The sequence below is a fragment of the Mauremys mutica genome, chromosome 1 (assembly GCF_020497125.1).
Source record: "Mauremys mutica isolate MM-2020 ecotype Southern chromosome 1, ASM2049712v1, whole genome shotgun sequence".
NCBI classification, from domain to species: domain Eukaryota; kingdom Metazoa; phylum Chordata; order Testudines; family Geoemydidae; genus Mauremys; species Mauremys mutica.
In genome coordinates, this window is record NC_059072.1 from 39960744 (window position 1) to 39982280 (window position 21537).

The 21537-nt window shown below is 41.1% G+C and overlaps 1 protein-coding gene across 1 annotated transcript in view; it reads right to left on the minus strand.

Moving 5' to 3' along the window:
- Positions 1-21537, minus strand: part of PLXNB2 (plexin B2) — a 335252-nt gene that overhangs the window by 45487 nt on the left and 268228 nt on the right. Inside the window, exons 13-17 of the mRNA XM_045031102.1 lie at positions 19364-19456; positions 18024-18105; positions 12974-13143; positions 9775-9923; positions 7013-7121 (exon numbers count right to left, since the gene is read on the minus strand). Coding sequence (XP_044887037.1) covers positions 7013-7121; positions 9775-9923; positions 12974-13143; positions 18024-18105; positions 19364-19456 — 603 coding nt within the window. The remainder of the gene's footprint in view (positions 1-7012; positions 7122-9774; positions 9924-12973; positions 13144-18023; positions 18106-19363; positions 19457-21537) is intronic.

Consider the following 21537-nt stretch of genomic DNA (forward strand, 5'->3'; position numbering starts at 1 on the left):
TATGTTAATCAATTTGCTCGTTTTAGCTGAAAGTAGTAGCTGCTATGTTCTTTGTATTGCCTGAAATTTCAGCTTATATACTTTTCTTTGGTATTCTGCTTGTGATTTGCATTTCCTAGAGGTATTATGACCATGCAATTGTATAATACACCACAGAAGTTTGGAAGGAGTGGTTCAGACTAGTGCAATGCAAAGAACCAAGAATACACCAGTCAGTACTGTGACAGTTTGGAGGTAGTAACTCAAGTAGTTTACCCTTCCCAGAGCAGATGCTCTCATTCAAGGCTAGCTTGAATGGAGTGACTTGAACATAGTAATTGCAGCAAACTGTTGCAGTGAAAACAAGCCCACAGAGCACACTCATACCTAGGAATTCCTCAGCCGGGCATCATTTTACCTTTTTGCGCTCTCACCCTGGAGAGTCCTTGCCTCCTGAACCAAGAAGCAGGGGGACAACCCTCCCTCAAATCAAGGGGAAAAAAGGAGAAAGAGAGAAGGAGCACACCCTCAGGAGCAGGGGAGGTTGTGCTCCTTGCACTCCCCTCTTACTTTATCCCCTGGCTACATCTACTAGTGGATGCTGGTGAAGTGGCATTCTGACCCCAAAGAAGCTGGCTACTAGTCTTCCAGGCCAGAGAACAAGCAGGGTGTTGTAATGAAGCATATGAAGCAGCTGAGAGAGAGAGAGAGAGAGAGAGAGAGAGAGAGAGACTGGTGGTTATGAATAATGGAGTGGATGAGAACACTACAAGTCCCATAACTGCCTTGCTAAAATGGCGCTGTGATGGCTAAAAGCTCCCTGAATATCTGCTTTGCTCTTGATTGGGCAAGTGAAGAAAGAGCCTCAAGTACACGGAAAAATATCTGAGGAAGATGACAACTTTGGATAGTGTTGAGGTGCGGGGGCTTTGGGGATTAAGCTCACCAGCCACGTTAGTGTTCGTTCTCTCTCTCTCTCTCTCTCACACACACACACACACACACACACACACACACACACAAAAATTTGGCTCTAACTTGGCCTCTCCCTCCCCCATTTCAGTGACTCGGCTAGCCAACCAGCTCATTTAGTTAAGGAAAAGAGTCTGTGTGTTTTGTACTAATGTAGAGGTTAACAGCTTCTAAGTTTCCTTTAAAGTATTCTCTATAGTGCATCCGATGGCTAAATAAATGTGTTCAAAAGCAATTTTGCAAGCTTTTGTCTATAGTGCTATTCTCTTTCCTTTTTACTTTAAGGAATATGCCGTTATTTGCCTTACATAGAGAAAAAGCTGTACTTAAAGATGCCTGACCCGGAACTTGACATTGGAGATCACCAAAACTAGGTGTAAAATGCTTTTGCGTTGGTGACTATCCTTCTATCCTCAACCATTTCAGCCTCATGGTCATCCAGACATGCAGGCTAGGACTCAAGATCTAACCCCAATAGGAGCCTTTATTTTGAGAAGGACTAATGTTGTTTGTATATAATTAGCAAACTTCACTCATGTACAGATGAAAGGTACTACTTCTAGGAGAATTCTTCACGACTGTGGAATGATGAATTTACGAAGAATTAATGTTCTGAGAAGAAATTTCATTTTCCCCCGCAGAATTGGTGCTTTAGAGCTTCTGGCCACCACTAGGGGCTGCTGGACACAGCCAGGCCGAGCTCTCCAGCTCACAAATACAGGACATTGCCCAGGGTGTAAGAGGGGTGGGGGAAAGAAAGCTGGAGGGTTCCCAGCACGTCCTGAAGGAAGGAGGCGGCATGCATGAAACTCCATACAAGCCCAGGACACAGCATCAGGCTGTTTCTTTCTCTGGATCCCTGGGCTCTGGGGGGTAGAGGGTGTGGGTGTCTAAGGCTGGAGGGACAGAATTTCCCCCAAGATGCACCCAGCTGGAATGTGAGACACACCCAGACTGAGCTGCCCAACAAAAGCATAACAGAGAAACAGGAACTGGGCTGCTGTAGGTGGTTTCTTTAACTCTCTGCTCCTCGGAGGAATCATTTTTGTTGTCTATATTGTTAATAACATACTTGCTGACAGGTATTATGAAATAAGTTACCAAAATAATTGAAACTGGTATGATTATATTGTGTTATTTTGACAAAATATGCAGAATTTTAAAATACTGTGTGCAGAATATTTAATTGTTTGGCACAGTATTCCCCCAGGAGTAGTACTCTTAGTCGCTTTGTAGTTTGATATTGTGACTCACTGCCACAGCAACAAGCAACCAGTCAGATAAAGCGAAAGAAAACTGGTTTGGCTTTTGGCTGTTCAGGTGCTGCTATTTCATTTGGTACAGACGTCTAGAGCTCTTCCAGATGTTTGGCATGGCTGGACACTGAGAAATTAGAAGTAGCATTTTATTTCCATTGTACCAGGAGTGGCTATATTAAAACTGACAAGAGAATGTTCAAGTCATTGTTAACTTATGGCCTGATTCTGTTTACACGGAAGTCAATGGCAAAAGGACCAGTGACTTCGGTGGAGCAGGACTCCTAATAGTTAATTTCAAGTGGAAAGGTTGGTAGTGATTTACAAGGCATGGAAGGAATTTTACTGCACTTAGTTGCATATGAAAGGATGCTGTAAAAGGGAAGACAGACTAGAAACATTTGACAACATGCAAGCCTTTATGTACAAGGGACTGCTGCAGAGAGGAACTGAACTGGTCTGTGTTGTCTTATTTTATTTAATGCTACGCTTATGTTTTTGTGTAACCATAACATTTTTTAAAATTATCACTGAATGTTTAACTTTAATCTATTTGATATGCTAGGGGTGCTCTAAATGGATTACGGACACACATTACCATCTTTCCCAGTAGGAGAACAGCAGGTTAACGTATCCAAGAAAGAAACAAAACAGTAGAAATACACAGCAGAAATTGTATTTATTTTAAAAGAGGAATTTATTCCCCACATGTAGAAATACTGAATAAGTTGGATACTTTTAAAACAAAACAAATGTCTTCTTTCTACTAAAAAAAAGTCTGATGAGCATTCTTGTAGAGTACCTACCCACAATGAACAAATAAGATTCCAAACCGTGCCAAAACAGAAGCTTTTAAGACCATATAAACAGACTAGATTGTCTGTTTTGACCTTCTGTTGCCACGCCAGAAGCCAGAAAGGACCATTCCACACTTGTAGACGTGTACAAGTATGTGTGACAACTACATACTAATTTTATTTCTGCTGTCAGAAGCGGTCTGCGTTTCCTCATGGAAAGATAGGGAAGACAAGCCAAACAAGAGGTCGGCCTCTCAGCTTAAGGTACTCAGCATTACCCTTTCAAATTTGGTGCTACTTGGCATTGCTGCACATTTTGTAAGTAGAGACATACATGGTGGAAATATGAAGCCCCAAAGTATCATCTCTTTTCCCATATTCAGGCTTGGTTTTTTTTTGAGCAACACAATCTCTCTTGCGAAGCCCCCATCCCTTTTATGCTCTACTGATATAGTCCCTGCTCCAGAAATCTTAAACATTACAACTGAGATAGATGAATATGGCAGTTTTGGGAACTTGTGGAGATGTCTAGGTAAGGAGAGTGATGATTGATGCAGGAAAGTTTCAGAGAAAAATGAGAGTACTTGTGGCACCTTAAAGACTAACAAATTTATTGTAGCATGAGCTTTCGTGAGCTAAAGCTCACTTCTTCGGATGCATAGAATGGAACACACAGACAGGAGATATTTATATGAAAAATGAGATATATGAAAGGGGGAGCAAAGGGGTGGTCACAAACCGGGAAGAATTAATAGGGGAAGCAAAAGTGGATGGGAACCTGGGAGGCAGTGACCATGAGATGGTCGAGTTCAGGATTCTGTCACAAGCAAGAAAGGAGAGCAGCAGTATACAGACCCTGGACTTCAGAAAAGCAGACTCTGACTCTCTCAGGAAACTGATAGGCAGGATCCCCTGGGAGAACAACATGAGGAGCAAAGGCGTCCAGGAGAGCTGGCTGTATTTTAAAGAATCCTTATTGAGGTTGCAGGAACAAACCATCCTGATGTGTAGAAAGAATAGTAAATATAGCAGGCAACCAGTGAAATCCTTGCTGATCTTAAGCACAAAACAGACGCTTACAAGAAGTGGAACATTGGACAAATGACCAGGGAGGACTATAAAAATATTGCTCAGGCATGCAGGCGTGAAATCAGGAAGGCCAAATCACACTTGGAGTTGCAGCTAGCGGGAGATGTTACGAGTAACACAAAGTTTTTTTTTCCACGTATGTTAGCAACAAGAAGAAAGTCAAGGAAAGTGTGGACCCTTTACTGAATGAGGGAGGCAACCTAGTGACAGAGGATGTGGAAAAAGCTAATGTACTCAATGCTTTTTTTGCCTCTGTCTTCACGAACAAGGTCAGCTCGCAGACTGCTGCACTGGGCAGCACAAGGGGAGGAGGTGATCAGCCTTCTGTGGAGAAAGAAGTGGTTCGGGACTATTTAGAAAAGCTGGATGAGCACAAGTCCATGGGTCCGGATGTGCTGCATCCAAGGGTGCTAAAGGAGTTGGCGGATGTGATTGCAGAGCCATTTGCCATTATCTTTGAAAACTCATGGCGAACAGGGGAGGTCCCGGATGACTGGAAAAAGGCTACTGTAGTGCCCATCTTTAAAAAAGGTAAGAAGGAGGATCTGGGAAACTACAGGCCAGTCAGTCTCACCTCAGTCCCTTGAAAAATCATGGAGCAGGTCCTCAAGGAATCAATTCTGAAGCACTTAGAGGAGAGGAAATTGATCAGGAACAGTCAGCATGGAGTCACCAAGGGCAAGTCATGCCCGACTAACCTAATTGCCTTCTATGAAGAGATAACTGGGTCTGTGGATGAGGGAAAATCAGTGGACGTGTTATTCCTTGACTTTAGCAAAGCTTTTGATACGGTCTCCCACAGTATTCTTGCCAGCAAGTTAAAGAAGTATGGGCTGGATGATTGGACTATAAGGTGGATAGAAAGCTGGCTAGATCGTCGGGCTCAACGGGTAGTGATCAACGGCTTCATGTCTAGTTGGCAGCTGGTTTCAAGTGGAGTGCCCCAAGGGTCGGTCCTGGGGATGGTTTTGTTCAATATCTTCATTAATAATCTGGAGGATGGCGTGGACTGCACTGTCAGCAAGTTTGCAGATGACACTAAACTTGGAGGAGTGGTAGATACGCTGGAGGGTAGGGATAGGATACAGACCGACCTAGACAAATTAGAGGACTGAGCCAAAAGAAACCTGATGAGCTTCAACAAGGACAAGTGCAGAGTCCTGCACTTAGGACGGAAGAATCCCAGGCACTGCTACAGACTAGGGACCGAGTGGCTAGGCAGTGGTTCTGCAGAAAAAGACCTAGGGTTACAGTGGACGAGAAGCTGGATACGAGTCAACAGTGTGCTCTTGTTGCCAAGAAGGCTAATGGCATTTTGGGCTGTATAAGTAGGGGCATTGCCAGCAGATCATTCCCCTCTATTCAACATTGGTGAGGCCTAATCTGGAGTACTGTGTCCAGTTTTGGGCCCCACACTACAAGAAGGATGTGGAAAAATTGGAAAGAGTCCAGCAGAGGGCAACAAAAATGATTAGGGGGCTGGGGCACATGATTTATGAGGGGAGGCTGAGGGAATTGGGATTGTTTAGTCTGCAGAAGAGAAGAATGAGGGGGGATTTGATAGCTGCTTTCAACTACCAGAAAGGGGGTTCCAAAGAGACTGTTCTCAGATGACAGAATAAGGAGTAATGGTCTCAAGTTGCAGTGGGGGAGGTTTAGGTTGGATATTAGGAAAAACTTTTTCACTAGGAGGGTGGTGAAGCACTCGAATGGGTTACCTAGGCAGGTGGTGGAATCTCCTTCCTTAGAGGTTTTTAAGGCCAGGCTTGACAAAGCCCTGGGTGTGATGATTTAGTTGGGGATTGGTCCTGCTTTGAGCAGGGAATTGGACTAGATGACCTCCCGAGGTCCCTTCCAACCCTGATATTCTTTGATTCTATGATTCTAGAAAGAGCAGATTTATGACTAGCAAGAGGAGGAGCTGTGCTGGAAACAGTGAGTTGACTTGCCTTCTCTCTACAAGGACCCTACCCTGCTCCACTGGCTGCCATTCTAGACTTGCCCCACCTTTCACTGCTGGGTCCCACTTCTTCCCTCACATTTGTTGTTCCGGGGTTCTTAAGAGTTAATAGCATGGAAGTTAAAACTGCATGGGGGGAGAGGGGGAAGGACAGGAGTAAAACGCAACCCTCACATGCTGTGTTTTATAGGCTTTACTTTTAACCTATCAAATCTGATAATGGGATTATTTAAACCTCTCCCTTATAACAGATCCATATTATCTTCTAGTGACCACACATATACAGCTAAAGCCACTAGAATCTACAACACAGGCTACTAAAGCCCTAGGCTGCAACAACTACAACTAGGCACCACACTGGGGCACAGCAATTAGGATGCAGTTGAGGACTTTCCTTCAGTATAGTGACAATCAAAGCAAATCGCATGTGTAATGTGCTGCACCCCATGCTGTCTGTGGCACTGCTTATTTCCGAGCACGCCGTGCTTTTGAACAAAACAATCTGTTGAAAAATATTAAATTAAAATGTGCAGCATCATTACTTATTCTTCAGTGGCTACACATTAATTGTAATGATTAAGAATACTGGCTAATCTAAACACACTGATGAAAAAACTAGTGCAATTACCATGTCTAAAGAATGCCTAATTTTTCAATGTTGAGTTTTTTGTTCGGCAATGACACAATACCTAGGTTCATTACAGATGCTTTTTCTCTACCATAGTTTTTGTCATTTGAACTGTAGGCAGCATTGCCCTATTTCAAGGCTCTGTATCTGCTGTTCAAAGGGATCTTCATTGCTTCTATTGTATATTAAAACCTTTGAGTGTGTTTTCCAACTTGAATGAGCAGAGACCAATATTTCTGTTTCTGAAATAAAGTCTCCAAAATACAATCACTTCTGTTTGTCCCAATGGTAAAACACAAGAAACACATAGAACACTATAGAACATACTTACTTGGTATGTAAATTGCACTTCACTTGTTGAGCTACCTTGTTTTCCATTTATATCAACTTCAATTTCACCTTGTGAGGGTACTGAGACGTTTCCAACTTGACACACAATCCTAATCAGAAATAATGCAAGTGTACCAGTAAGTTTATAATTTTCTCCATTTCATCTGTTGAAAAAAGTGGATCTTAATGCACACATAAGGCATCACTCTGACAGCATTAGAATCTGAAGTCTTTATTTAGCTACCATATGGAGCACAAGCAGAAGTGCAAGTTTCCTCACCATATCTCACTGCACCTCAACCTTGTCATGAAGAGACCATCCCCTAAGGGTGAGAGAGGATACTTCAGTCCTCTATCCATTAGGACCAAAGCTGTGGACCGCCAACGCTACACAGTGACTACTAAGCAGCTATTGAATGGCAGTGACTTTTGGTCACTATTGACAGATCAAACTCACACTAGTAATCAAGTAGCACACTAAAGAGCATTTTTTGGTGAGTTTCTCTTTTTTTTGGCTCTTTCAGTCTTGGGATGATTGCTATTCTTCTTTAAACAATGTACTATTATCTATTAAGAAAGAATTAAATATGAAAATCACTCTTCCCAGTATAATGTACTTAAATTACGACCTAAATAAAGGGTTGTCAAGTCCCATGGCAGATCACTCCAGAATTATCTGTCGGAGTCCTGGCACGTGGACAAAATTTTCCAAATTCTTGTAAACCTTGGCTTACATATTGCTGCTGGAACCTGCACTCAGTTCCTCATAATTTTTACTGTGTTCTTGAAAGCTACGTCTTCTTGTCAGGCACAGACAGGAAATGTTACCTTCAGAAGAATTCGCAAAATGTGTCAACTACTAGAAGTTGACAGGGAGAAGTGGTCATTATAATATAAAATATGCAGTGGTGCTGTTAGTAGTGGCAGGATAACAGGGTTTTTTTTAAAATGGCTTTGTATTGGTGTATAATAGTGCCTTTAATCTGAGAATCAGTAAGCCATTTCTAGAGGTAGGTAAGTAGGAGTATCCCTCTATATTACACATGGGGAAACTGAGGCAGAGAGACAAAAAGTGTTGTCGTCCAAGGTCACACATTAAGTCAATAGCTGAGCTAGAAAGAGAACCCAGGTCTCCTGATTCTCTCTTCCTCTCTACTAAATAGACAATATTGTCTCCTAAAACATCAAACATTTTACTAAAGAAAAAGCGAAGCAAAGGGAAAGATTGAAGATTTCTAAAGCATCCAAAAAAAGAAAAATGTAAAACACCAAAAAATGTGCAAAGCGAATGGAAAGTGGTACAAAAATAAAGTTACAGGCATGTGTTCTAAATTGCTTTTGGAATACCTTATTTTTTCAACCCTTAGACACACCTAGATTTAAATTACAGTATGCAAGTTGTATACATTCATTCCTTTTACCACACTGACCGAGCTAAACAAAGTAGAAACATTGCTGAGATACAAGGATACAGTCACCTAAAATCTGGCTTCTCTCCATGTGTCTAAATCACAAAGCTTTAGAAAAGGCACAAAATCAAGGACATTGGGGGGAATTCTTTTATGGCTATACTGTGATTGTGATGCTTCTGCAAATACTTTGGGACGGGAAAGAAAGAGGTGCATCTGAGGATGATGTTGCACGTATGGATAAGTGTAAAAACAGCCACTGAGAAACTCGTGTGTACAGAGATTTCTGTTCCGACCAAAAATTATTCTCAAGATTCTTGGGACATTGCCTGACATTCAGACTATGGGGGTGTGAATAGCAGTGCCTACCCTCACAGTTGGAACTGTGGGGCAGTGTAGAAAAGCCCTGAAACTTCCAAATCCATCGACTGAGTTCTCAAAAACTAGCCACTACCTAAACATTTCAAAAGTTCCTGTTAAACAGATTAAAAAACAGGAGTTACTGTAATACAGTTAAAATAACCCAAAAGAGAGTCAAGGTTCAACTGCATAGTTTTAAATATAAACAATTATCAGTCATCTCGGTTCAACTGTTTGCTTGCTTCTACTAATATCACCACCTATTCCTTACATAGCACTTTTCATGAGCTCATCTCAAAACTGATTTAATCTTGAAATTATCTATTTGATAAGACTTGGGCTAAATGGCTATGATGACTTTAATTTAAGCAACAAACAAATAGTTTTTAGACATATGTAGTAAATATTTAGGACAGCTTTTCAAACAAACAAACAAATCTATTACAAGCTTAAGAAAGCACTCAATGTGACAAATCTGTTTCTGTGTACAAGTGGTTATATAAACCGGGTGGCCAAAATTACTGACCCTCCGAGACGCATACGACAGTCTTCAGAAGTTCGAGAGCCGGGGCTCCCTAACAGGAGCTGGGGCTCGGGGCTTCAGTCCCACTCCCGCTGAAGCCTCAAGCACTGGCAGGTGCAACCTGGAGGGCTGAAGCCCCGAGACTCCTCTCCCCGCTGGACAGAAGACCTTACTCCACCACCCCACTGCAAGGCAGAGGTTCTGAGCTCCCCACCCCTCCAATCTGGTAGGCAGAGGACGGGGAAGAGTGGGGGGCTTGCAAGCCGCACTTTAATGGTAAAAGAGCCGCATGGGGCTCTTGAGCCACAGTTTGGCTACCCGTTATGTAACGTGGTTTTGTATAAATCCTGAGAGATGTCAGAACTAACGATTTTAGGTAACACTGTATTACTGCCTCTTGTATTAATACTTCCTGATGATTGCACGGAAATCTTTTCTCTAAAATCTCTCACAGAAAACATCAGCAAGTACCTGGTGGAAACAGAGTAGAACTCCTCTTTGAAAAGACATTCTGTGCCTGCCACGGTTATACTTTTGACATCTTCAGCTTTTATACCCAAATTAGATCCCATTATGGTCAAAAGGATTCCACCACTTAGTGGCCCAGTCTTTGGTTCAATCTGTGAGGGGAAAAAAGAAAGCAAATTTGAAAATTACGATGATGGTGCTGCTCTTTCATATGGTTTAAATCCACATCACCTTGCAGTCTACACTTTTGTGTTAAAAATACAGGTTTTTTTTTTTATTACAGAGGCCTCATAAAAAAGAGGCTAAGAAACCACTTAAATTACATGCTTAGTTAGAAGTACAGAAGCAATTGTAACCTGTTGTAGATTTCAAATCTCCAATAGCAATAAAATTCTATGAGATACACAAGGTGGATGAGGTAATATCTTTTACTGGACCAACTTCTGTTTGTAAAAGAGACAAGTTTTTGCACGTACATGGAACCTCACCCAACTTGTTTCTCTAATAACCGGGGACCAACACAGCTATATCACTGCAAACATAGGATTCTATAACAGTTTATTACAACAAAGCCCCCAGCAGACTGTACCTATTGTATACAAAATTCCTACCTGGTGTTTGATCCTTTTTATAATTTTGTTGTGCTTATTTTTCAAAATATCACATTCTTTAAATGATGTATTGAGATTTATTAGACTGAATTGCACCACTTGGGGGAGCATTTCTAGCTAATTCAAGAGCATTTGCATTTATCCTTCCTGTTGTTTGCATGTGCACGTGGATTTGTTTTGTTTTGTAATCATTTCTGCTTGGAGGACCATATCAGATGCACAGTAGACTCTGGGACACAAAGAATGGTGCACAAAGGCCTATCAAACTGGAATGGGTACAAAGAAGGGCCACTAGAATGATCCGAGGAATGGAAAGCCTGTCGTATGAAAGGAGACTTGAGGAGCTCGGTTTGTTTTCCTTAACCAAAAGAAGGATAAGAGGAGATATGATTGCACTCTTTAAATATATCAGAGGGATAAATACCAGGGAAGGAGAGGAATTATTTCAGCTCAGTGCTAATATGGACACGAGGACAAACGGATATAAATTGTCAGTCAGGAAATTTAGGCTTGAAATTAGACGAAGGTTTCTAACCATCAGAGGAGTGCAATTCTGGAACAGCCTACCGAGGGAAACAGTGGGGGCGAAGGACCTCCATGACTTTAAGATTAAGCTGGGTAAGTTTATGGAGGGGATGGTATGATAGGATAACGGGTTTAGTCAATAGGTCAATAACGTGCCACCCTGGTAATTAGTACAAAGGGTCAATGTTGGGATATTGTTAGCTTTTTCCAGAGGGTCTGGCTGGAGAGTCTTGCCCACATGCTCGGGGTTCAGCTGATCGCCATATTTGGGGTCGGGAAGGAATTTTCCTCCAGGATAGATTGGCAGTGGCCCTGGAGGTTTTTCGCCTTCCTCCGAAGCATGGGGCAGGGGTCGCTTGCTGGTGGATTATCTGCTACTTGAAGTCTTTAAATCATGATTTGGAGCATTCAACAGCAGAGTCAAGGGAGAGAATTAGTTCAGGAGTGGGTGGATCGGCTATGTGGCCTGCATCTTGCAGGAGGTCAGACTAGATGATCATAATGGTCCCTTCTGATCTTGAATTCCATGATTCTATGATCACAGAAGCTTCTGCTAATCTGCTATCAGTCCCTACTGTATCAGATGAGAGGAGTCAACATTATCATCATATTTGTGATTGAAGATAAGGACCAAAAAGGGTCCCCGTGGTAGAGGTGGATTTCCAAAGCTCAGACAAGCATCTGAATTTGAAACTTATCTGAACCTTCCAATGTTCTGATAATTCACCTGTCTACCAGTTTCTGTGTAGTAGTTCCAGAAAGCCCTTTCAGCTTTTTAATCTCAGAGTACTAGAGCCTATTGTACAGCAGTTCGGACAGCTGCCCTGGTGGGGGAAGGCATTTAATACTTCGCTGAAGTACCATCACTGAGAACAACTAGGACTATCAACTTTGAATGGCAACTACTAGCCCATCCTCATGCAACAATGGTCTACTACATGGGGAGATGCATGGATTTTTGAATAAATAGCCTGAAATTAAGCTGACTCAACACCTTCCTTCTGATCCAGCAAATAAATAGGACCTCTGGTCCATGGAAGTGCCTAATCCTTAAAGAAAGGGTGAGAAAGACTTGGCCTACTGAGGTGCTATAAGACTGGTCCTTGTTCTGAGCTGAGGTTATTATGACCTTGTGACCACAAAAGAGATTCCTCTCAGAGGTTTGAGGGACTCACTTGACAGAGCCCATGTTGGAGACAGTTTTAGGGGCCAGGGGAATCTCTTAGCATGTGTGTAGATTCTTTTGCTGTTTTAATACTTTTTCATAGATTCTAGGACTGAAGGGACCTTGAGAGGTCATCGAGTCCAGTCCCCTGCCCTCATTTTCTCTGTAATACTGAGTAGGTCTCTTCTGTCTCAGTCTGTCTTTTTCTGGGAATAACACAGTGAAGGTGGGGAACTGTTCAGCATGGAAATATCCTGGTCACGAGGGAGAGACATGTGGGTCTCTACCCAAGAAAGTCAACAGCTAGGGAGCCAGAAGCCTCTCTGCAAGCACTGCCTCTGTAGCGCCCATTGGCTGGGAACGGGGAGCTGAGGCCAATGGGAGCTGCAGGGGCGGTGCTTGCAGAGAGGGGCAGTGCATGGAGCCATGTGAAAGTGAGTGAGGGGAGGAAGAGCAAGTGACGGAGAGAGGGAGATATGGAGTGAGTGGAGCGGGGCTTTAGGGAAGGGGCGGGGTAGATCCTGGGTTGCTCTTAAATTCAAAAAGTGATCTTGGGTGTAAAAATGTTGGAGACCACTGGTCTAGGGTATGCTCTACAGCATGCTTGGTTAGCACAGAGCTCAGATAAGAATATATCCATAATGGTCAAGTAAACTCTGCTAACTCCCTGGTACCAACAACCATGTTTAAGTACGTACTGCTAGCATGGTTTCAACCACATTGCGATAGATCTCTCTTGTTGGCAAGCTTTGCAGACACACCGTGCCAATACCATCTCGTGGCAGCTAATTTAGAAGCTTATTTAAATGTTTTGAGAAAGCCTTCTTTCAGCATGCAATGTTCTCAGAGACATCTTCATGAAAAGACAATATACTGGTAGGCAGAAAAACAATCATCTTACCCGAGTAATGACTGGATGAGGGCATGTGTTTGTAGAAGTTTTACACAGATTCTTATAAATGCATTTGTGTGGCTTGCCCTCTTCTTCACACCAGACGCATTCGTAGCCAGGGTCAGCCGCAAGACACAAGCTGCAGTCACTTCGGCCATAAGAGCAGTTGTATAAAGTCACTAAAATGACAATTATAAAAAGATGTACAAGTGCAGTGTCAAGTCAATTATTGTTTCAGATATGCTCTCTTAACAAGACGATGGGGAAGAAAACCTGTAATGTCATGGCCAGAGTCTTCCAATTCAATAGGCCAATCCTGCCCAAAGCACAGTGTATTTAGCTATATAAAAGGTATTTTTTGAGAACCAAGAAGCTCTATTTACTTATTTACTTTCTGTCAATTTAGCACAATAAAAGCTTCCATACACAAGCTTTGAACAACCTACCAATTATTTAAAATTAGAAATCCAAATACAGCTCAATCTGTTCACTCATTTTACCAGGGAGTAGCTCTTCAAATACTACAGCCCCTGTACATCAGCCATTAAAAATCCAGGCTATTTTAGATAGGAGAAGAGAGGAGAGTATTCCAGAGTCCAAAGTCCCAAGAAGGCCCCCTCTATTGTATTGAGAGTGATCCAGTATCAGCACCTCTGCTGATCACAGACGCATCAGTGTATCACAGGGAGAGAGTCTCTCTCAAGTAAAAAGAACAGGAGTACTTGTGGCACCTTAAAGACTAACTTCAATAAATTTGTTAGTCTTTAAGGTGCCACAAGTACTCCTGTTCTTTTTGCGGATACAGACTAACACAGCTGCTACTCTGAAATCTCTCAAGTAAGGTGCTCCCAGGTCATTTAGGACTTTCTAGGCCAAAATCAACACTTTAAAAATCTCCCTGGAAGCATTCAGGAAATCTAGTGGTTTCTGTAGACCCAGGCAGTACTCATTAATTTATTCCTGGTCTTTTATTATTCCCTTTCAGTAAGTGAACTGTCTCATGGTTTTCAATTCATTTCCTCCTGAGTTGACACCCCCTAAGTATGCACTGTCCCTTCTGCAAAATATGCAGTTAAATCACAGTGGGTAACCTAGCAACTAACAGAGCCAATCATCCCATAGAGACTGTAGCACAACTGTCATGCTGGCTAGCTACTGAACAGGGCTCCTTTTATCGAGCCATGCACCAACATTCCCAGAGAATCACAGCTTACCTTGGACCTTAGGGTTGTCTATGTGGTACAGCAAAACACATTAGAGGGGTGTGATCTGTAAACTGCTCTAACTGCTCTGTGTAGACCCTGCTGGCATGAACTAAAATGTACCTAGTTTATGTTAAAGTGCACAGTGTGCTCAACAAATCATACCCCTTCAATGTGCTTTGCCAAGACCATGGAGCTAGGCTGTGATACATGATCACCACGCAAAATCAGCCTTAGTAGGTAAAACTCAAGCCTAGCTATGCAGCCAAGCATTACAGCACCATGAGAAAAGCCCAGGTTTGGAAGAGAACTTTTGGACATGCACTTGACAGCTACTATAGTGGAAACTGTATCAGTTGAAGAGGTGCCACACCATCTCAGGACAGAAGGGTAGTGCAAGCAGCCCTGTAGCTGTCTTTCTTCTTGCTAGTCAGTTTACCAAGTGATATTAATGAAAGCACTGGAGGAAGGTTCTTCCTTAGAGTGAAGTGCAGCAAGTAAACATTGCTGACTGGAGGCTGAGGAAGGGGGTTTGGGAAGGAGAGGAAAACGGCTGCTTTTGGAATGCGTAGGTTAAGTCCATCCTCAAAACGTCTGACTGAAAAGGGCATGCACCGGCCCTTCTTTAGCCAGAGGATTAGAATGCTGGGTAGAGCACCAGCTAAATCACTCTCCAACTTCTATCAGTTCAGTGCACTTTTATATACTGCAGAATAATAGAAGATACTTAATTTAGTAATAAGCAATTAGGCATTGAAGTAACAGCAATAGATTTTTAATGCTAATTTCAAGAGGCGACCATGTCAGATTACTTTTCTAACTGACTAGTAATATAAAAACACATTTTCTCCATCTCTGTCCTCAGCAGTTTTGTGCTTTCTTTGTTAGGCATGCACAATATAGTGGTGCCCAGTAGAGCCAGTCTCTCTGCAACACACGTTATTGAATGACTTCAGTCTGGTTCTTCCTTGGAGAGCGCGTTTTTAAAAACAGAACCTACTAAACAGCATATGTGCTTGCTGGGTGTATTCAGAGCCTCAACTGGTGACTTCAATGACAGTTTTTATTTTCATTACTGTGCAGTGTTAATACAGTTGAGAGTGAAAGACCTGGATTTTACTCCTTCGTGTGCACTATCAATGATGGTTTCTAAAATTCAACCAGTTTTACCAGTGTGAACCCATTCAAGGTAATGGAGTTGCACTGGTGGTCACAGGGTGCCTATGGTGGGCTGTAGGACCCTTGTTACTATTAATGATGAAACTGTAGAAAAAGACCTAACTTGACTGAGATTCCAAGCTGAGTTTGCAGTATTAAGAGTTATGGGAGGGGTGAGGAGAGTCTCTTTTTACTTGTACACTAAGCTAATTTGATTTGGAAACCACTTGGACATGGAGCTTTTCAGTCATTGAGTCATTTTAAACAGAGTATTTATTTACTCATTCATTCTGCAATTAAAAAACAAACAAGCAAATTTAGTGCTGGGTAAAAGGTGCCAGACTGACAACCCCACTTTATCAAGAGAGTTAACACTTCCCTTTATCCTTGAAACAGACAGCACAGGCTGCAGCTGGGAAAGCTTTTCCCACATCTACAAACATGAACATAATTTGAAAGATGTAACAGATTGCCTTCCTAATCTAGCACTCAAACTGGTAATAGACTGTTCTTACACAGGAACTTTAACAAGCGGGGTTGTTAAATCCTCCCTTTGCCTTCACACACCCTACAATCTCCACCCACATCACCACATGACAACCTGACAAAGCAAAGGAATATATTTACTGAATTGCTAGAACGGAAGTTTCACTCCCTTTCTCTTCAAACAAAGTCAGCACAGCAACATCTTGAAGTCTCTCACACCCAGAGGCATGAAAGGGACAGGGAAAGATAGAGTCTTAAAGTGTTAAACAATCCTTCACTCCCTGACCAACTCATTAAAGATAAAAAACAACAACTAGGAGTCCTTGTGGCACAATAGAGACTAACAAATTTATTTAGACATAAGCTTTCATGGGTTATAACCCACTTCATCAGATGCATGAAGTGGAAAATACAGTAAGCAGGTATAAATATACAGCACATGAAAAAATGGATACATTTATACCTGCTTACTGTATTTTCCACTCCATGCATCTGATGAAGTGGGTTATATCCCATGAAAACTTATGCCCAAATAAATGTGTTAGTCTCTAAGGTGCCACAAGGACTCCTCGTCATTTTTACTGATACAGACTAACACGGCTACCCCTCTGAAACCTGTCATTAAATACAGGAGCAGAAAGCCACTCATTAGATTCAGACTTATCCATCACCTTTAGATTCAAGCTGTGAAGTAATTGATAACAAGGACAAAAGATAAAAGGAATAGCTATATTGGATTTCATACTGTTCAAAAACCCCCAGTGGTCTGAGATTTAAAATGCTATCATAACTTAGTATTCACTTGTGTTGTACAAAGTAGAGGGGTTTTTTTTACTGGAGAGTTCAAAAGCGTTGGAATTGAAATAATTGAGTACCTTCTGAGCAAAGTCCATTCCTCCAAAGTCAGTACCTTTCAAGATGCAGTGTGATTGTTTAAAGACCATTATGCTATAGACTTCACATGGTAAGGAAATTTTAAAGTAAGGGAGAATTTGGATAAAAAAAACATTCATACAAAAGAGAAAAAAAGGCATTTTGCTAGTATTTTCCAGCCTTTCCTTTGTGATCATTGTAGGTTTGTATTTGAATAAGAGCTTTCCTTTAATAACAACACTGCTTCCTTTTTTCCTTCTTTCTTTCTTTCTTTACTCCCCCCCCTCCTTTGCAGATGCTGTAAGATTCTGGATTTATAACATCACAATTCTTTGGCATGGAAATGTTGATGCTGCACTGTTACAATGTGATTTCCCCATAACAGGAGAAGAAATGGCTTGAGTTAACAAGTGCTCCCAGCCATGCAGAAGCAACATAGGGAAATCCCTCAAACTCCACTGCTTCTGTGCTGCCTCTACAAAATTAAACGGTTTAAATATTATTATATACCAGGAATAATGTATAAAGATTTTTATCTGCATGGGTACATTACTTATGAGTGACATTAGTCTCACTCATATGGACTTATAGTAACAAGCACTATATCTGGTAAAAAGTGTTTGCAGGATCTTAATCCTAAGAACTGTTACATGGGGGGCAGGTTATTATGGCACCCACATGGAGCCCATTGTTTTCAATGGGGCTCTGCCAGCACATAGTAGCTTACAAGACCAGGACCATAGATTTAATTGTCATTTTTTGTGCCATTATAAATGGTAATAAATAAATAAAACTAAATGAAAAAGCAATTCATGGCAGGGATCATGACTGCATACTTTTTGTTGCCACAGAATATTTCTCTGGCTTTTCATTGTCAACCAGACTAAAGACTGCAGAATCTATCATTGATGACGATGTATGAGCCAGAACACAGTTTTAGACTTCAGATCCCTGGTGAGGTTTGTAGAGATGACAGTAAGAAAAGCCACCTTTTTACCCATGAAGGGAGTAAGTTTGCTATCATGTTACTGAGATATAACAAGGGAACCTCATAATACCATTTTTAAGAGAGTTGCTTTTCAGAGCAGAATCAGATTTAAAGGTATTTTCTATATAAAACTTTAAATATACAAAGTTTTAAAGAGGTTATCAACAGTGACATTTAATTCATGCAGTTGTATTAACACTTTTGCCCTGCCAGATTTAATTACATGCTTTACCAAAACCAGTAAAACTTGAGAAGGTAACATTCTTGGAGTCATGAAGATAAAATTTATTATGGGAATAAATCTCAATTTACTGTAATTTCACTCCCTCTGAGTCCCATAATTCATACTTACCCATGAGTTTACTGTCAATCTTGACCTTATCTGTTTTAATGAACAGATTAAGTGGTAGAGTTTCATTTGCGCCATAGGAAAACTGGAAAAGATGAAACAGGAAGATATTTGCATCTGCTTATTTTAATTTTGGAAGGTTAATTTTTGTGTCCCATAATTCTTAACATGATTTATGAAGATTCAGAAAGCATATAAAACATTTCAAATCTATGCTCTGTTTCTGTTTTTCGCCAAATGTAGCCAGGGAAACTTTTGGTAATTAATTTAATCTATAGCAATCAGAATCTAGAAGGGTCAATGGAGAGCAGTACTGAATTGACATTGGATCATCAATTTTCATGATCTGATTTATATTTAGTGGTAAGTATCCAAGTAGCTAGCATATTGTATTTAGAGAGTTTCAGTAACTGTTTGAAATTGCCAGCTCTAGACTTGCTAAAAACTCTTCCTTCCCAAACCAGCAGGATGTATTATTACTGACAATATAGCATAATCGCTCAATGTGCTAAGGAAAGGTCTGATGTTTCTTCAACAATGTAGTGCCCTCCCTCGCCCTAACTACACACACTCTGGCTACACAAGGATTAGCATTCAGAGGCTCTGAAACACATCATAGTTCTTGTAGTTAAAAGAAGATGGCCATAATACGATGCCTCAAAAAGTAGGGGAGACAAAGAAGAAAACACTTATCATATAAATCAATGCAACAGCTGCAGAGACATTAATCAATCCTCAAAAAAAAAAATCTTGTGAGGTGAGCTAGTAGGCCTTCAGCTTATTTACTCAGGCTTTATCCTGAGCAGGATAAAATCTATAAACCTAATTTATAACTTGGTAAACAGAATAATAGAACTTTGTATACATTTTCTCTTTTCTGAAAAGGCACCCAGAGACCGAGTGCACTTAATTCCAGTGAACGGTGAAATTTTTACAGACTGAGAAACGAAATCACAGGAAAGTCAATGAGTCAGTGACAGGGAAGAACTCAGGAGTCCTGTCTCTTAGTCCAATATTCAATCAGTCTGACCAGGCTGAATCAAAAACATATGGCCCAGACTTTCCATAGGCACAGTATAATGAATGCATGAGCAGCATACATGCTGAAATCAAGGCTATCAGGAAGAAAAAAAAAAAAGACTAGAGAATTAGGGAACTACGATTCCAAAAGCTGTAGGCTTTTGCCTTTGGGCAAAGGAGAAGAATCTTCATTACAGGTGCATAACTAGGGTGTATCTCCTTTGAGGGCCAGCCATGCGCACGCATGCACATACTCTGTATTACAACAGGACACAAAATGTTGTATATTTTTTAAACAAACATTTTTTTTTTTTAACATTTACCTCTTTACTTTGGAATGAGAAACTTCCATCATCTGATTTGTCAACAGGCGCCTCAAATTCAAACTGGTCATTTCCAATCTTAAAAGAGCTATCCTATATAAGAGAAATGTTCAGCTTAGAATTTTTATAGTACCACTGAGCTTAATAAAAAGTAAATAAGCAATATACTGCTCCGGGCTGATAGGGATAAGATCAGATGTAGAAAGCTAACCAATTAAATCATCACCTGAAAACAAAAGCTAAAGATAGTGTTAACATCATCTGTTACTTGCTCCAACATTGCCTCTTCAACATCCATTTAAAGGCCAAGCTTCAGAGCAGCACAAAGAAAGTAGGAGAATGTCTAGCACTCATTTTCAGCAGTTAAGAACAAAATTCAAAGTTATCTAGAGTATGCCTTCCCACATCAGCTGCGTTGTGAACAGAGCTGTGTGAATCCCATTCTCTAGGCTCACGGGAGGTTTATGAACTAAAGCAGGCAGGTTCCGTCGGCACGGTGATCATGGGACTACATGAACCTCACCTGAGAATTCAAGTGAAGCTGGAGCCAACCTTTGCTAGCTTTGTGTGAAACCAGAAAGTTTCACTACTCCCTTTGCTTCAGCAAGGAGCAGCCCTCCCTCACTTTTGATGCCTTTGGAGGATTTTGAGACCTTATTCAATGGCCTACTCCTCCTTTAAATCAGGATCTTCACGGTGCACTGGGAGGAGGTTCTGCTCCCAGAGGTACATGGCAAGATGGATGCTTCCCAATATTTTGTATAAGATTTTTTGGTTACTCAATTCTCCAGTCCTGTTGCAAGGGTAGGTAAACCACCTTCTCTGGCTGCGGACATCTAAATAATTTGAGGCCTGAGAGATGCCCAAATTTGTTTTACATGTAGCTGCGGCTCAAAAGCAGGAGGGATAGCTCTCCCTGGGGGCCACAAGGCTTATGTAACTAATAGCTGTAGCAAGAGGCACCAATAGTTTTCTCTTCCTGTTGTCCTTTATCCATGACAAAAATGGGGAGAGGATAGTCTTTCATCCACCAAAAGATTCATGCAAGGGCTGGGCGTGAGGACAGACAAAGGAGGCAATTCTCTCCACTGCAAATCCCAAGAGCATTATAATATTATTAAGGGAGAAGGACCTTTTCCTCCACATAACAAGATCTTATGGGGTACCAAGGGAGGAAAATGGGCTACCAAGCTCCAAAAAGGCTTTCCTGAAGCTTTAATTAAATAAATAAATAAATAACTAAATAAAGGCAGTGGGCAGGAGAATGTCCCAGGACTTCACTGCTGAATAGGTCAAAATGTCTTCACTATAGCTAACAAGATGTATTTACAGAAACTAAAAACAAAGCATCCTGACCAATGCATTTAAACATCAAAGCCATGAAGACAAGGCCTCTAGGATGGTCTAAATTTTTCTGTTAAAACTGAGGGGTTTTTTAATGCAAAATTGGATTTTTGACAAATTAAGTTTTCATTAAAAGTGGCTGCTTTCCACTGACCGTATTTTTTAATAAAAAACAAAAACAAACCACACCAGAATCTTCTGAAGAATATTCCAACTCAAAAATATTTCCTCAAATATTTCACTACAGGAAATTTTGAGGAAAACAAAAATAATTTCCTGACTAGTTCTAAAAACCACCCTTTCACCTCAGACACCATTCACCACTCCCCCAGCCCCAACACACACAAAGGATTGCCTCATTCGAAGTTGTACGAGGTTTTTATCATCATCCAATTTCTAAATTTTGTCAGAGGTCCTCTTCCTGAAGAAATATTGCTGACTTTTTCCTTACTCATCTCCACTTTACACTTTTTTTTTCAATAACCTTCAAATAATGTTGCTAAAGCTGTATTTCAGCCTCTCACATTCCTGATAGAACTAAAATGCATCTCTACAATTTGATGTAAACAACCAAGCTGCCTGAAGGCCATCAGAGACTTGAATCCTCTGTGAATTGGGTACATAGGACAACACACACTGACCAGTGCTTTACATATGCATGTTTATAGCAGAGGATGGCACATCCAGACAGGAGAACCTTGTATCCAAGATTCTGATGTGGAAAAACAGCCCTCACATACAGTTCAATTTATCTAGCACACCTTCAAGGCTGGGACTTCAGTTCTTCACACTGTGAAAACCTGCCTGGCTTTTGAGGACTCAGATTAAAT